This window comes from Lutjanus erythropterus, chromosome 14 (genome assembly GCF_056507025.1).
Source record: "Lutjanus erythropterus isolate fLutEry1 chromosome 14, fLutEry1.hap2, whole genome shotgun sequence".
Classification (NCBI taxonomy): Eukaryota; Metazoa; Chordata; class Actinopteri; order Lutjaniformes; family Lutjanidae; genus Lutjanus; species Lutjanus erythropterus.
The window spans coordinates 5,399,431-5,415,949 of NC_139330.1; the positions used below are offsets into that span (position 1 = coordinate 5,399,431).

Genomic DNA, 16,519 nt, shown 5'->3' on the forward strand with positions numbered 1-16,519 from the left:
AAGGGATTACTTCAGCCATTACTCAGATAAACACTAATTACAGCAACAATTATTTTACTTTTGAGTTACCTATAACCCTACACACACCCAGGTGTACCGAAATACAGAGGAGATCGATGGACACCTAAATAGTCCTCTTAGTTCTTTTTTTAGAAAGGATGTTATTGGGCAAGTGGACAGAGATGAAAGGTGTTTCTTACCTGGACAGAACTTAAACTCAGAATACTTTCTTTTAGGTTTTTTTATGTTTCTGTGACGTTAATTCAAAGAAGTCAGACTCCTCTTTTGCTCTGTAATCTGTTACTATTTTGAAATTCTTGTCAGCGTTTCTTCTCATAGTACTTGTCTGTTTTCCTCCTCTTACAGCAGCTGTTGCTAGGCAACATTTCACATGTGCATTTTTACATCAAAACAATATTCAATGGACAGTGAACAGACTATTAAATATAAGTTTTAAAAGACTCATGAAATTATTCCCTTTCCCTTGGCAATGCAAGTACTAGCGTTTTCACTAGTTCAGCAGCAGATAACTGAATGTTAAGCATTAAAGCAACATTATGTCACTATTTTACTTTAAAATAACTGCTTCATAATCATTTTGATGCTACACTGACATATAACAGAGTGAATGCTGCCTCTGTTCTTGCACTATGTGACGTTGGTGGGCAGGTTGTGACAAGTGCATGACACTTTATAGCACCAGCTCACACACCATCAACTCTAAACTGGATCAGATTTTACAGAGAAACTGTTTTCTGATTTCCCCTGATGTCCTCTGGCTGCTCTGCCTCAACTGAGTGTCTTGATGGGCAGTGAAGTAAACTGCTGCTAAAAGTAGCTGCTGTTAGCTATTTAGCTGTACTGCTTGGACTTGCAGCTCGGACCACTAGGGGAGTGTTGGTGTTTACACTGCAAGCACAGGAGCTTTGGTGTAACTGCCAACACTCCAGTTTTTCTTACGCTTCTCCAGTATTTGATGTCCATCTCCTGGCGCCCTCCCATTTTTTATATTTCTGCAAAGAAACTCACACAATTTGCATGGCCTTCAACCTTTGCTATGAATAATCTTCATAATATATCCATAGATTTTGTATGTTTGTCTGACAGAGGCTGGGATCAGGGTGCCAAAGCAAACATTCCAGCGTCGGTTCAATATTTTGCACCCTCAGTTGATATTGAATAATAAATGCCAAGCACAAGGTGGTAGGTGAATGGATTATGTGTCTCCATGCACACCGTCTATTTTGGTTTATGTATGTGCAGCAGTGCAGTGTGCAAAAGGGCTGGGTGAAGGTGAATATAGATCAGCGAGTGTTGTTATTATTAAATATCCTTTTAGCCAGTCATGTCACTAGTCTGAAAGAACTGTGCCAGCTGCAGTTGAACGTGATACCAACAGCTCAAAGCAAATGGAAAGCTTCACTGCAGGAAATGTCTGGATTGTTGAATGTCACAACATGAACACGTCACCACAAATCTGCTACCAAAGACAGATGGAGTCGGATTTTCCATTAGGTTTTAATTTGGTGATGATAACCAGCCATAATTCTCATATATGTCACATCGCACATGGACACATAGTTTAGTTATTAGTTATTATTAGTTATGATGTGAGTACAGGTCTGTATAGTTATACTGTAGCAGTCTGGTGTTGTTTTCAGGTGATTTAATGAAGGTAAACAAAATAAACGAATGTGCTCTGGAGCTGCATTTCTCAAAGGCTGTGGATTTATTCAAGCATCAGTTCTGCTGCCTTCAGATGCTGCGAGGATTTCCCAAACTGAAGGAGAAGCTTTTCATAACAGTATAAAGCAGCTGTGGACAGCAGATAGCGAAGGAATCACCCACATTAATTCATAGATCAATGCAGACTGTCTTGCTTTAACCACAATAAATGCTTTTTTCTGTGCTGATTTTGGTTGGACTGTTAAATTAAAATACATTATTTATATTTTCAGCATCATTACAAATGCACATGTCCATATTTACAACAGTGGTATGTACTGCAAGTGAATTGCACTCTGGGAGGCACCACATCAAATCACAAGACCAAAAAATACCAAATCTTACATAATGTTGCCTTAACTTGTTTCATTATATTAGAGTGAAAAGTAACAGTGACAGCAACATATTACTTATTTATTAATGCATTACCCACAACACTGTGGTTTCAATATTTTAGATATGCCGTCCTTTATTATATGTGGACTTTTAAAGCAAGAACACATTGCTTCAGGAGGTTTGAGACTTGAGGCAGGGAAGGCTGAGTGACTCAAAAATGTGCAACATTTGGAAAAACATCGGTTACAGTCTTTTAAGGAGACAGATTCTGCTGTAGGAGTGGTACAGCAGGACTGATAGAAAATCTGCAATGGTTTTATTTTGGAACACTGAATTTCTACTTAAGCCTACAGTAATTGTATATAATAAGGTCATTTACAAAGATACACAAGATGTGGGGTGGCTTAAAAGGGGACACACCAATTTTACAGATGAGAATCAGATTATTTATCACAAGGCGTTCTACTCAGCCTGTTAAAATATTTGTACAGCGTCTTCTGAGGCTCTGGTGGAGAATTTTCAAGTCTGAGAAAATAACGGTGATGATGTCAACAGGACTATCTCAGACTGCAAAACACACTTAAGATTCCCAACAGAAAGCCAAAAACTCCTCATTTTCTGCTTTGTCAATCATACATTAACCATAGGCTGTCTGGATTGATCTCTGACTCACACTGTCCACACATCAGTGTGTCCTCAGGCAAGACACTTAACCCAATTTGATCCTGGTATATGTAGGTGTGCAGGAGATAAACATAAGTTGCCTTAAAGTTTTAAAAGTCTCAAAGATTTTAGTTCTGATTTACACCTGTTGTTACTGGTCATAACAGAAAATGTGGTTTAATACTACAGCTCACAGAATTCTGGGGGCAGTGAAACAAACTATTGTGAGGTTGAAAAAGAGGTCAGGCAATAATTGGTCGTTTTCTATCATTCTGTGAGAAACCATGATCTGATTTTGTGCTGCACACGGCAGGAGTCTGCAGCACTCAGTGAACAGAGTTGGTTAGAAGTTGGAGGGGGCCTGCAGCTCTTTACCTAACAGCTCACTGTGGCTGCTCCTTCTTTTTTCTTTCTTCCTTTCTTCTGTGACATATTTCAAACTCATCCACTGTCAAAAAGTGCAGAAAATGACTTGTTTTGTAGACGCAGTTTTGATGGACAAAACATTGCACTTCCTGTATGTCAAAATAAATATCAACTCTCGGTTCACCAGTTACATTCTTTTAATGTGATGCTGCAGTATTAGGCAGCTAAATGTTCAATTTGCATTAGTGGCAACCTTGGAGCCCATTAGCTATCGTTTAACAACGACTTATCAATCTGCATTCATTTACAAATATCTCTTTTGCATAAATCCAGGGAACTACATGAAGTTAACAAGCAGCCAATGCTGTGGTCAGTGCTGTCACTTTTTGGAGGCAACAGTAGACACAGAGAACCAAGATCAGTTAAAGATCTTACAAGAGAGATCGTTTTAACTGTTTTGCAAATCTTGGGTTTCCTTCTAGACACGACCAGCAGATACTAAGAGTTACAGACACTATGATGTGCCACTGCAGTAATGGATAGAGGAACACACAAAGTGTTTGCTGGATTCATTTATAGAGATTACATTAGCAGAAAATTAATAGTCTTAATAGTTTTTTCCAGGAATGTTGCCACAAACACCCAGTTCAGAATATATAAATATGCAATGCTTTAATCAGTGGGCCATAGGCTCACTCATTATTGTGTTATGTCATTCGCTGATATATACTGACTTAATAGATATTTATTTAAATGAAAATCTTGAAGATTGCCATTTTAAGCATTCTGAATCAAACATACAGACATAAAATAGACAAGAAGCAATTCAAGTGAATTATAAAACGAAATGCAAAGAATTAAGCATACAGATGAGGTATTTTGCATCCTTTACTTTCTGTGATCAAGCGTTACCACTGACATTTTGACAAAGGAAAAAAGAATTTCAGAAAATTGTGAGAAAATTGATGTAATGGCCAGGTATTGATGCATGACTTCTACTGACAAAAAATATCCAGTGCATTTTTAACAGAAATCATATGACAGTCTACAAAGACATCAGCGTGAACATCAAAACCCATGAGATGTGAGACACAGAATCCTCTGTCATAAAAAAGAATATTCCCAGTAAGTCAGAGCCATACTTGAGACACTACTCCTCTTCCTTTGACTGGAAAGAAAAAAGTACCCACAAAAATGGCATAAATTTGAATAATCGTATCTGCCAGGGACTCTGAGTTCACCTGTGACAAGGAAAGAAATGTGAGGCGGCAGAAATGCTATGTGTCATCCTTGTTAATCTTTGACTGTGTGAATGAAAGTGACTCCAAACAGTGAATGCTAAGCACCACAGGCTTCAACCAATAATGTACACGCCCTCACAAATGACCTGGGGAGCGTTTAGAACTGCCACTCTCAAACTTTAATCGTAGCTGAATTGCTGTAGTCCAAACAGCCCCAAAGGAAAACTTACCAACATCAAAAAATATGAAGCCAACAACAAACATGTCCTCCCTTAAAAATGACATTACTTCCCCACCTGAACAGCCTGCTTTGTGAAATGAAATGGCAGCACAGGGCATTTCAGTAGTGGCCTTTTGTCTTGCCAGCTACACTGGAGTGCAAGAAATAGGATTCAATTGTACAATATCCAATTAAACATTTCCAGAAGCTGAAAAATACTGTAAAAGTTGCTAAGTTATGGTAATGTTTCGAGTGTTTCACATCTTCTATCAATCTGCCTGTCCATTATGAATTCTTTCACTGGAAAACACAATGCACCGTAACACCATTACTGCATAACTATTGATAGCCAGTCTGAATAAATATAAGCTATAATATCCAACATTCCTCACACCAAACCCACAGACTGCAGTTTTAGAAAGATTGCAGAGTGGAAGTAAATCAAATGCACGCTCGGTCTATGCAGTATGTTTCATGTATATGACAGCCTGTTTGCATTGTCTTGATTGTTTTAGTGCAATCTCGCTCAACAAAAGGAAAATATAATTCATTCAATTATTTTTTTTATTGTCAGAACAGGCTGCTAAATTCTTGATTAAATATTCTCAATGTCTTTCATCCCTTTGTTGGGGATTATTAGCAAGATGGAGTGGTGCACGACTGTTGAACAGCGGTCCTCTACGACTTTCACAGAAATTCAAATAGGGCTGGGTCGAGAACACCTAAAAGTCCTTCAACACACTCATTGCTGAGTTTTGGAATATATAAAGTATATTTTTTTAACCCTCTCAACCCCAACAGGATAGTAAAACGTTCCTGCAGTTCACTGAGAATTCTCATTTTAAGAAGAATCTTCCTACTCAATTCAAACAAACAGCTGTATCTCAAAAACAGCAAGAAAGTGACAATTACAAGTTATGGCAAACATGTGGCATTTGGAGCTTTTTAGACCAAGTTTGACTCAATGTATTTCCAAAGACACCAGAAAAACAATAACACTGAAACTGCTGTGAAACAGACATAGCCAGAATCTCAGTGTCTCTAAAAGGAGAGAAAGTAACTCCAGGTCAATTTTATAACAAATATGATCCACAACAGTTCTCTCTTTTTCCTCTCTGGGTCAACATTCAGAGTCTGACAACAACAGATCCCTCACTGGATAACGCTGGGCTTTCAAAATAAAAGACAAATGTTCCACACTTTACCCAAAACAGCTATGTTATAAGAGCAAACAACGGTAATGTGGCAGTCGGTCGTGTTTTGGGTAACTTATAAGCAAAAAACTGAATTTATATGTGGACAAGTGACGACCCCGTTCCTGCTGTTTACTGATGCTGATTATGTGATGTAATTTCGAACAAAAAAAACCTCACAATGTCTTTGCCATTTTTCATGAGTGTGTTGTGGGAAGTGTTTTTGACAACGTGTATGAGAAAATCGCTGAATATGTATGTGGAAAAGTCGCAATCCGGGCATTTCACCATGCCAACTTTTCGCCCCACTTCGCCTCAGACAACACAGTCTGACTCTGGCAGTGAGAGCCGGGGAGGTTTTGCTGTTTAATAGTGGAAAAAAAAAATCACAGATTTCAACGTTGTAATGAATATTTCTGGTTACTGATTGAACTCAAACAACAAAAAGCTCAGGATTTTTTCTGTATTTTAATACACTAGGGATGATTTTAAAATTACAGGCGCTATAATGAAATATAGAACGAGCACTCCTGGGCACTATGGGGTCTAGAGGGTTAATGTATTCACATATATTAGCTAAATGGTGTTGATACTGGAGTGGGAACAATGTGGAGCTAAAACATTTGAGCAGCAGCAACAGCTGGGTAGACCACCCACTAGAGGGCTTTTACTGCCATTTGAACAAACCCTCCACATTGTTTAATGTGTTGTTTTGTGCTCATCATCGTAACTACTTGTGGCAGCAATTATGTCATTATCAAAACTACAGTGCATAAAAGCCCAGCATGGATAAACATCAAGAAAGTGAAGCACCATTTTTTCACAGTACAGTGCTGCATGCTTAACAGAGGTGTCATATCACATCTTCATGTCAACAATGCTGCATCAGAGCAACTTCAACTGTAAAGTCAAATGCTTCCTTTTTCTGCGAGTCATCAAAACAGTGATCGAGATGGCAGTAAGATTGGTGGGTTGAAAATATGAGTGGCGGTAGAGGGAAAAAATTAGTTAAAAAAAAGAGGGAGCTGAGTCTGTGATGTAGTGACATCAGGCAATTTGTATTTTCCCAGTTTGAAACTCAGATTATTTACAGTTAAATACAACCGCTGCCCTGCACCGCACGGATGCTGACAGCAAGCTGAAGCAGCTACACTAGCTGCACTCGGTGTTGCCAACTATCATCCAAGGAAAGGAGGTATTCACTGCTTAAACATGGCTAGATGATGTCATGCACTCATTTGCATATGAATAAAATTGCTGAAGCGATCAAGAATAAATAGAGGCAGAGCTCAGCAGCAGGGCCCCTCTCATTTCTCCCATTGGCTCACTCTGCCCCACAGTGCCTGAGCTGTAAGCCTGTGTGTGCGCTATGGAGACAGAAGATCAGCTGTGCATGAGGAAGCATTGTGATCACACGTATTTGGATGAGACAAGCAAGTAGTGCAAATGCATGTGGATCAGGTTCAACATTTGGTAGCAAATCTGTTGCCAAATGCAAAAGAGTCAACTGTTTTTCCCTGATAATCCAAAAGAGGAGCTACATTTGCTGCTTCTGGCTTTGAAGAAATAACTGCACCCGCGGAGGTATCAAAAATAAATTGCTAAATCGGGTGACAAGTGTGGGAAGTTGGCAGAAGTAATTGCTTTTGATTGTTACATTATTATCTAAGCTACTACCATCTGACTTCAGCTGAGATACTGTGATGCAGTTCATGCGCTGTACGCCGTGTGACTGAGGCTCAACATAAAACTTTAACATACTTATTTCTTTTTATGTGTTATATTATCTTATGATGCATTTTTGTGTAATTTTATGTATTCAGTCTAAAGGTTTGTTGTGAGGAAACCTGTTAGTAGTGTTTCTTCACTGAGATAAGTTTTCTTAAATGTACTGATACCACTTTTTTCTGGCTGAGGATGAGTATAAGTACTTGCCAATACTGAGTACTGAGTACTAACTAATATCATTACAGTTCTTACAATGACCTTAAAAATGTTTTATTTTCACCACATGTTGCTCATATTCTAAATATAACAAACTGTTAATTTTTTAGGTTATTTGCATTAAGTTACTATGTTAATTTTGTGTTCCTTATTGATCTGTGCAGTTTACTGTGTACATTATATACTTCAGTGGGAATAATTAAACTTTATTATGGATTTGCATTATGAATTTTATGGTTACATACAGAATTTATTATGATTATATTTCATTACCATTTACAGCATTTTAAGTATTATTTTAATTGTACATTTACTTGTGTAGTATTTAAGTTGCTTCTTCATCTCCTTTTGGCCTGAAAAAATTTGTTCCTACCTGCCATTGTTTATAAGGGACAGGTATTAGTGTGGCGCCAGGTGTAAAAGTATAGTTTGCGCTCCTGTGAACTGGAAAGAGTAAAGTCGGGTGTACTGTACTGTCTCACTGCTTTGTTTAAGATTAACAGAAGATAAAAAGAGTTTACAAGAGAAGATTTAACCGCTCATTTCCAACAGCCAGAAGTCACTGCAGTCATTAGCAAATGACGTTGAGGTCAGCATTAGCAAACTCCTTGAACTCTACATCCTGTTTATACCTATTTACTGACATTTTATAGATGTTGCAGTCCTAGATTAAACATGACAGTAGTCTATGTTGTTATTTGATTACCATTAATACAAAAAACACAATTTGTACAGGGGCAAGTAAAAATTGACTTTGGGAAAGTAGATTTCTGACTCACTTGCCCAACCAAGTGAAATATAACATTAACATTCGATGTTATATGAGCAAATGAAAATAAAATTTTTGGGTGTGATACTGAACCATAAAATCTGCTGGAAACTTCATATACAAGAAAAGTTGGTACAGAGCATTGCCATCCTGGGCAAAACTAGATACATACCGGATCTGTACACTCTGTACTGTGTCCTGGTATCACCATATTTTAATTAGTGTGTAGATATATGGGACAACACCTAAAACGCACCCTACAACCATTGTGTATAATACAAAAAAGTGCCATAAGGATATAAATGATGACGATGTTGGACATCATGAACACACTAACAATTTGTTTTTTAAGTCACATCCATTGAAATTTAGGGATCTGCTGGAATTTAAAACGGCACAGATTATGTAAAAAGCAAGAAATAATTTGCTTCCTGGCAACATACAAAAATGTTTTTGGACAGAAGTGGAAGATGGAAATTTAATTTAAAACAATGTGTTGTGTTCACACCAATCTTAACAGTATGTGCAAACCAATTTGTGGTTTGATTTGTGGGAGAAGAAATCAACAAAGCAAAAATATCAGACAGTTTAAAAAGGTATACAAAGAAATGATCTCTGTGAGGTACAGAGATGAGGAAGGGAAACGTAAAGCACATCATGGGTGATATTGTTGTTGTTGGGTTCCTTTTCTCTTTTCATATTCTTGATTATGGAGTATTTCTGATTGGGTATGAAGAGGACAAAAATAGGGGTTTAGTTGTGCGGAAGGATGTGGGTGAGGGGAGTGGGTGTATGTAATTGATTCATTATTGATGATTTAGTATAGAACAGAGGTAGAACCAGACAACCATGGTTCTTCTTTTAACTCTTTTTCAGACATGAAATGTTAATTTATGTTGGTCATTGAAAGTCTATTGATTATTTTTTTCCAATTTTGTACATGAATATTTTATTTTGTTTAAATGTTAAAATCAATACCAGTGTTATTGACTGATCCAAGTAAATATTTCAACATACATTTTGTCATTGTTTAAACAGGGTTAAATCTAAGCTTTCTTAATAAAACAATCAGTGGTTTAGGGTTAAATATTTCTTCAGTGTAATATATCCACTGGTCACAAAGCTTAAGCATGAACAACTTTTTTGATATTTAAAGGGTATGGTTATTATTCTACCTAGTTTGTCTACTCTACTATGTTACAGACTAAACTATATGGCATTTTTTGAGTAACTATTTCTTAAGTGTAAGAGAATCATTCAGAGGGTGTTAGGTTTGTCTACTGTATGTAGTGGAGATCAGAAGTTTCCTGGCACTTACAGGAAAATGCCAGAAGCATTTACCAAAATGGCCAATTATCTCAGCATACAGAACATCAAAGGTTAATGATCTTAACTCTCACTGTGAACTATGTGTAAGTGATCTACAAGACGCCACAGATGGTAAAAGATATTTTGCCCCTTTTTGTGCATGGCCAAAACAATAAATCCTTTAAGAAAATCAGAATGCAATTTAGAATTTTCTGAAGGAGACAGCTGACTGTCACTGTTGGACAGTGTTTTTGTTTATGGGACATTTGGACACATGTCGGGGGCTTCGTTTAATGCTGAGGTACACAGAGAACTTCGGCATTAAAGTTGGGATTTGTCTGATGTAGTGAGCTTTCATTGCAGATTCTGTATTACCATAGAATCAATCCTCTGATCAGCACTGATGTCGACAGCTGCAGACAAGCTTTCACAGGGCTTTATCAGAGAGACTATAGCATGCAACCTTGAGTAAAAAAATCTCTCTCATAAAAAAAACAAAAAAAAAAACACTGAAGCTTGTGACTTTGTTTAGACTTTTGAAAAGTGAAGGAGGCTACAACTGAGTTACTTTATGAAGGCAGTGGAAATGCAAGAATTTAATTGGTGAAGCTGATTCACTTGTATTATTTCTTTCTTAAAAACATTCTGAACATGCTCACTCACATTTTTACAAGTGGTCACGTTTTTTGTGATATTTGATTGGTGAAGAGATCAACTGTATGACTCAGGAAAGGTGTGAGTCATTTAGCAAACAGAGCGATTTAAAAATCATGGCCATTAAAGCTTTAGTACCATCTGCCCTTGGTAGTTTCTTCACAGTGACAAATACTACATTTACACTTGGTGTAAATATGCACTTCGAGACATCTGAATCTATGAAAACAAGGCTAAACATCCCCTCCAGGATCTTGCAGGCTTTTTTGAATGATTGTTGTGGCCTAAAATGCCTGATGTCACAGCAGCTTTTCTAGAAGAATTGGGATTCATGTGTGTTTTTTTTTTGCAATGAAATTGTGGGAGCAAGCGAAAATGATTTTCTTTGTTTAATTCATTAAAAATCAAAGGCAACTCGATCCACTGAGAACAAAATGACACTCTGTTCTGAGTGTTCCAAGCAACTTTCCCAAAAAGGCTCAACAAAAAGTCTTTATTTGTAAATGAATAAGTGCACCTGGGGAGTGTTTCACAAAGAAACAAAATCTTTTCAAAGCTCAAACTCAGTTAAAACAGTAAAAAAAAATAAAAGTGCACAGAGCATTGATAAATGGTGATAAAACTAAAAACTTTGTGTTCATTTCAGTACCCCTAACAAAATAAAAAAAATACAAAAACATAAAAAGTAATGAAACACTGTCTCAGCTCATTGAGGCATACACGTATTATATGATTGGTGGTGGTCAGATTTGTGGAAAAGTTAAGTTGTTTGACAAAATTGAGCAATTCACAGGGACTGGTTGAATTTGCATTAATTGCTGTGATTGCAACATCACCATTTCAGTCAAACAGTCTTGTTTATCTTCCTTTTTGAAAAAGAATATCATCAGTTATAACAAAGATATCAGGTTCAATAGTGACGTGTCTGTCATTTCTAAGACAGCGATGATGATTTTGGTAATAGAATATTAGGGATCAGAGAAGAAAATAGGAGAGACATAAATCTTACCGGATTGTGATTGACATCCATCTGTTGTTATTGATGTTCTGTCCTGCAGCTGCATTCAAAACCCGACCCCCACCACATCCAAGTTTAGCAACGGGGCTTCCATCTTCAAGGAGCACATGAAGGAACTGATCCCCAAAGTTCTGCTCCTGAGCTGGAATTGTACAAAATGTGGTTAGCCAAGAGTCTCTTTTTCTGTATTTCCAAATTCAATACATTATGTAAGCTAAAATATTTAAGACATTACTTTAGAGTCAAGATACCGAATACAGAAAATGAACCCCCTCGGTATGTGTAAAATAAAATAAAAATGTTTCAACAAGGAGACATGGTTAGAGGCAGAAATGGTTTCGTCAGAACATAGTGGTACGGTATGTAATTCTTATTACGTCAGGGCAGTGGATGGACAGATCACACTTTTTGCAGTTGTCTTTAACTTGCATGAACATATGGCTGACCTTTCATAATGATCTCTAAATCCCAATCCATCTATCAAACAAAGTTGCTTTACTGTATAAGGGTGCTTTATTATTGCCACGTAAGCAAAGACCCTGAGGAACGTAGATGTACCCAGCTGGTAGATCCTGATAAATGTCAGTGCGTTGACCACAAGGTCAAACTTGTTGTGATCAATACTCGGCACATGAAAACCCTAGGGAGGATTCCTGCCTGCCAACAAATGCCACTGCACAGCCACTGGGTATGCCTTTGTTTAGAAAGGAGTTTACCAAGTTCAAATTGTTGTGCACTCGCGGCTCAGGAGGAAGAGCAGGTCATCCACTAATCAGAGGGTTGGTAGTTCGATCCTCCGGTCCACTTGCTGTCATTGGGCCTTATTCATTTGGGTATAAACGTGTGTGTGAATGGGTAAATGCTGACCTGTAGTGCAAAGGGCGCCGAGTGGTTGGAAGACTAGAAAGGTGCCATAAAACTGCAATCACTTTACTCCACATAACATGTCAATAAACACCCTCGAAGAATAATTCATAACACAAAGCCTGATAAAGTAAATGGTTTGAATCTTAAAGGACTGGTTCTGTCTGCATGCAATACTATTCTACTTTTCTCTTAAAGCATTCAGCTTGGACAGATGAAATGGAATGCAGTTACTCTTCACCAAGTGGAAAGTAACAAGATAACAGAAAAAGACAATAATAGAGAGACATCTACCCAAAGGGCATGAAGAGCTCCTTTGAAAGGGCTTGGAGAATACTTTTACCTGCAGGGTCTTGTAGGAAATGGTTGAGGACAGAGGGGAGAGAGGACAGATTAAAGACCGCTCCCAACTGAAACCCCTTGAGACAACAAGAGATTGCTATTGCAGAGCATGTTCTAGTGGAACCTACAAGAATGTAAAAGCAGAGCTCCACTTTCATCAAACCACCTGTGAAAACAAGAACGATGGAGCCCAGAGCACACCTTGGACCTCAGTGTCAATCAGTCCTTGATGCACCAACCTGGTCCTCTCAGAATCCAAGCAATTAGGAGTTATCTCAATTTGGGCGTCAAACATTAAGCACTGTCCACCTTGGGTCCTGCCTGCTTTGTTGCACCAGCATGAGCTGAATCGTCTCTGCACACAACAGTTCCATCATGCTGTCTCGGTCTACTAGGATGACCAACAGCTTTCCCTAACCTTTACAACTGTGTATTTTGTGTGAAGAGCTTCAGGTGTGCACTGTTATAGATTGTCAGGAAGCAGCAAGTTTTCTGCCTCAGGATGGAAAGATCCACTTCTGTTCACCTCAAAAGCCATGTTCCAGTAGAGACTGTCTTCCACATGCAAGTTCCTTTCACCATGGATTACTGGTAGGTTTGTTCCCATCTAGTTACCAGGAGAATGGTCACTGGTTGAAACAGCATCTGGTCTTCAAGTCAAGTCAGGTATCAAGTCGGTTGTAACTTGGCATTCTAAGCCTGACCTAATAGTTAAACCAGCTGCACCATCTAGGTTTAAGCCTTCTTCTGGCCAAGCCTGGGTGTAAATCTTACACCTAGTCAGGAGCAGATGTAAAATCAGAATCTAGTATGATTAATTTAGATATACAGCCTCTGGTTGAACATACCTTCTATTCTGTGCCACAAACACTATAAAAGAGATGTATTATTCAACAGAATAGTGTGGAAAATTAAAGCAAAACAATTATTGATATTCTGTTAGAGGTAATATGTGCGCTGCACTGATCTCTCCAGCTAATTTTATGTGACATTAACGAAGCATATCATTTATCAAGACCTAGAGTTGCCAACACACATGGACAAAAACTGGCACTTTTTTTTTTTTAATTTTTTTTACAAAAACTAGGGAGGAAAACCAAGTAATGTATAGCATTTGGCAAATTTACAATAAATAATTAAGAATTTGTCATAGACAACTCTCAAAATTGTAGTCTGGGATGCTGCATTTACTAGTTCAGTGGTGAAATCAGTTAAAAAAGACAGTGTTTCTCCCTAACATCTGCCAGTCTATGCCACTTAATAGAGAAATGGTCTCCATTTCTGTTTGCAGCAAATAAAGGTTGTGAGACAGGACGTCATATGCCACTTCCCAGACTCCAGCACATTATATCACAATGGCAGCTCCTGGTTGGCTTGCACATAGTCTCTTGGAAGTGAGACAGTGTGGTGGGGGAGCGACAGACAGCAGCAACATTAATCCTCCCACACAGACTACTGGAGTCTTCGGGAGGGAGGTGGGGAGATGGTGCACACGAGTGGTGCACCGCTGTCTAAGAAGACATGAGCAGAGGGCAGGTAACATAAGAATGCAGCTCTGTGAAGGAGACAGAGATAGATAGAGAGAGAGCCTGCCACTCTTGTGCCACTGTCAGGGAAAACATGGTTGCAGGGCAGAAGACAGAACAGGAATGCTTCTCTGTTAGAGACAGCTAAAATGTCTCGGTATTCTCAACAAGGCACATCTCAGCTGAATGAAAGAGGATGACAGAGAACCAAAAATCCAGAGGGAGCCACTGAGTAGTAGCAGTAAAAACAGGATTGACCCCTTGGATTTCACAATGACAATGATAATGGAGCAAGGACTCTGTAAGAGAGGCAGGCTGGTGTAGCTCCGCTAGGCTAGGACATGGACAGAGACAGCCTTGAATCTTCACAATGTGTGTGCCATCTCTCATGAAGTGATGGCATTGGGGGAGGATTTGGACACAAGAGGAAAATGTAACAAAAGCTGAGGTTGTTGTTTCAAGGCTGCATGGCAACTGATATGAAAGCTCTGAACAATTCCTCCAGGGTAAGAAGGGCATCCAGGAAATCCCCATCTCTTTGTCGGAAAGAGGCTATGCTTAGCTTAATATGCTGCACTCTGATAATGCATTTTCTAAGAAGACTTGGAGGTCTTCCCTGTCATAAGTCTCAACAGGGATGCACTTAACACAGCTATATTACTAACTGCTGCTGCAGAATGGACCACAGGAGGAATATCTTGTTCAGATAATCCACCGTTTCCTCATCCTTGTTCAGTGGAAGTCTCCTACTCCCTGACAAAATAGCACCAATAGGAACAAAGAAAGAAGCCAAATTGTTATTTACTACCGAAGTGCTCTGGACACATTTGTTACTATAATTATCTCTTTTACGTTTAGTTGTACAATGGACTTTTAACATAGGGGTATAAGAAAATATCGATACACTTGAGTATGGCAAGATTATCTTTTGTGATACAAAAGTCAAAATATCGACCGATCAATACAGACATACAGCCTCTAGTTAGAGATACTTTCTATTCTGTGCCATGAACACTCAAACAGATGCGTTATTCAACAGAACTGGTGTAAAAGATAAGGCAGTAAAGGTGGGAAATGACTGATGTTCAGTCAGACATAACATATACACTGCACAGATCTGTCCAACTGACTTTTACATGACATTAATGAGGCATTAATAAAGGTTGACTCTGTATGTGAAGTTCCCCAGGAATCAGTTCTTAGTCTCCTGTTCTTTCTTTGGAATATGCTTTGGACATGTTTGTTATTTAAGTTATCCTACTGACACTCAGTTGTACAATGGATGTCTAACATGGGGGTGTAAGAAAATATCAGTACATTTGAGTACTGAGATATTATCTTTTGCGATACTGTATTGATTCTTAAAAACACTGTACTGTTATACTGTGATACATGCAAAGATTTGTGACAGTAGTGTTTTGATTGCAGAAAAAGTACATTTTTTAATTCAGATTTTATGTATTTGGTGGTGTATTGTTTATACTATGACAGACTTCCAAAAAATTACATTTAAAAAAAGCAATATATCACCCCGGTTCCAGTAAATTATGTATATATACTGAATTGTAACCCCTGGATTGTGATATGTATTGCGTCACCAGATTCTTGCTAATATACAGCTCTAGTCTATCATGTTCCTGCAGCTGAATGACTGAAATTCTTGTTATCATTGCAGGAAACTCACTCTCATCTAACTTATTTTTTCTGACAGTGCCACACAGAAACCTGGATGCAATTGTTAATGCTGAGTCATGTTTACAACAATACCAAAACCGCTTTATATCTTATGTAAGAGGCTTCTAGTCACAGGCAGATTTCAAAAAGTGTTCCAGTGTTCCTCTCTAACTATTTCCACTGCTCTACCTAAAAAGATCAGGGGCTGACTTGGGCTTATTCAAAGTTCTGAGCTGTATTAACAAGAAAGAGAAACTTTCATCACATCTCACCAGTCATAACATCTCTGCATTTGCTTCCCATTAAGATTTTTAAAATGATTATAACATTGAAACCTTTGTCTAAAAATTAACTGCCTGGCTCCAGAGTACAGCGCTGACATGCATGTCATTATAAGGCCATTAGGACTCTAAGGTTATCTGGCACAATCTCCATAGTTTTTCCCTGCAGTTAAACCTGCAGAAGTTAATAAAGCTGCTTTTAATTTCCATGCTTCTAGCTGCTGGATTTCTGATCATTAAATTCATCAGATAAGTAGAAACAGTTTAAAATCACACAAACAAGATGTTCCAGTACATTGATTAGCCTTGTTTTCACGATTGTTGCTTTGAATGGCAGTTGAACTGCTCTTTAAAAATTCGATTTGTTAGCGTTCCACATCTGCCTGTATGTATAT

At 38.2% G+C, this 16,519-nt stretch overlaps 1 protein-coding gene across 1 annotated transcript in view; it reads right to left on the reverse strand.

Moving 5' to 3' along the window:
* eys (EGF-like photoreceptor maintenance factor) overlaps nucleotides 1–16,519 on the reverse strand; it is a 266,834-nt gene that overhangs the window by 47,544 nt on the left and 202,771 nt on the right. The window contains exon 42 of the mRNA XM_084736538.1: nucleotides 11,429–11,579. Coding sequence (XP_084592664.1) covers nucleotides 11,429–11,579 — 151 coding nt within the window. The remainder of the gene's footprint in view (nucleotides 1–11,428; nucleotides 11,580–16,519) is intronic.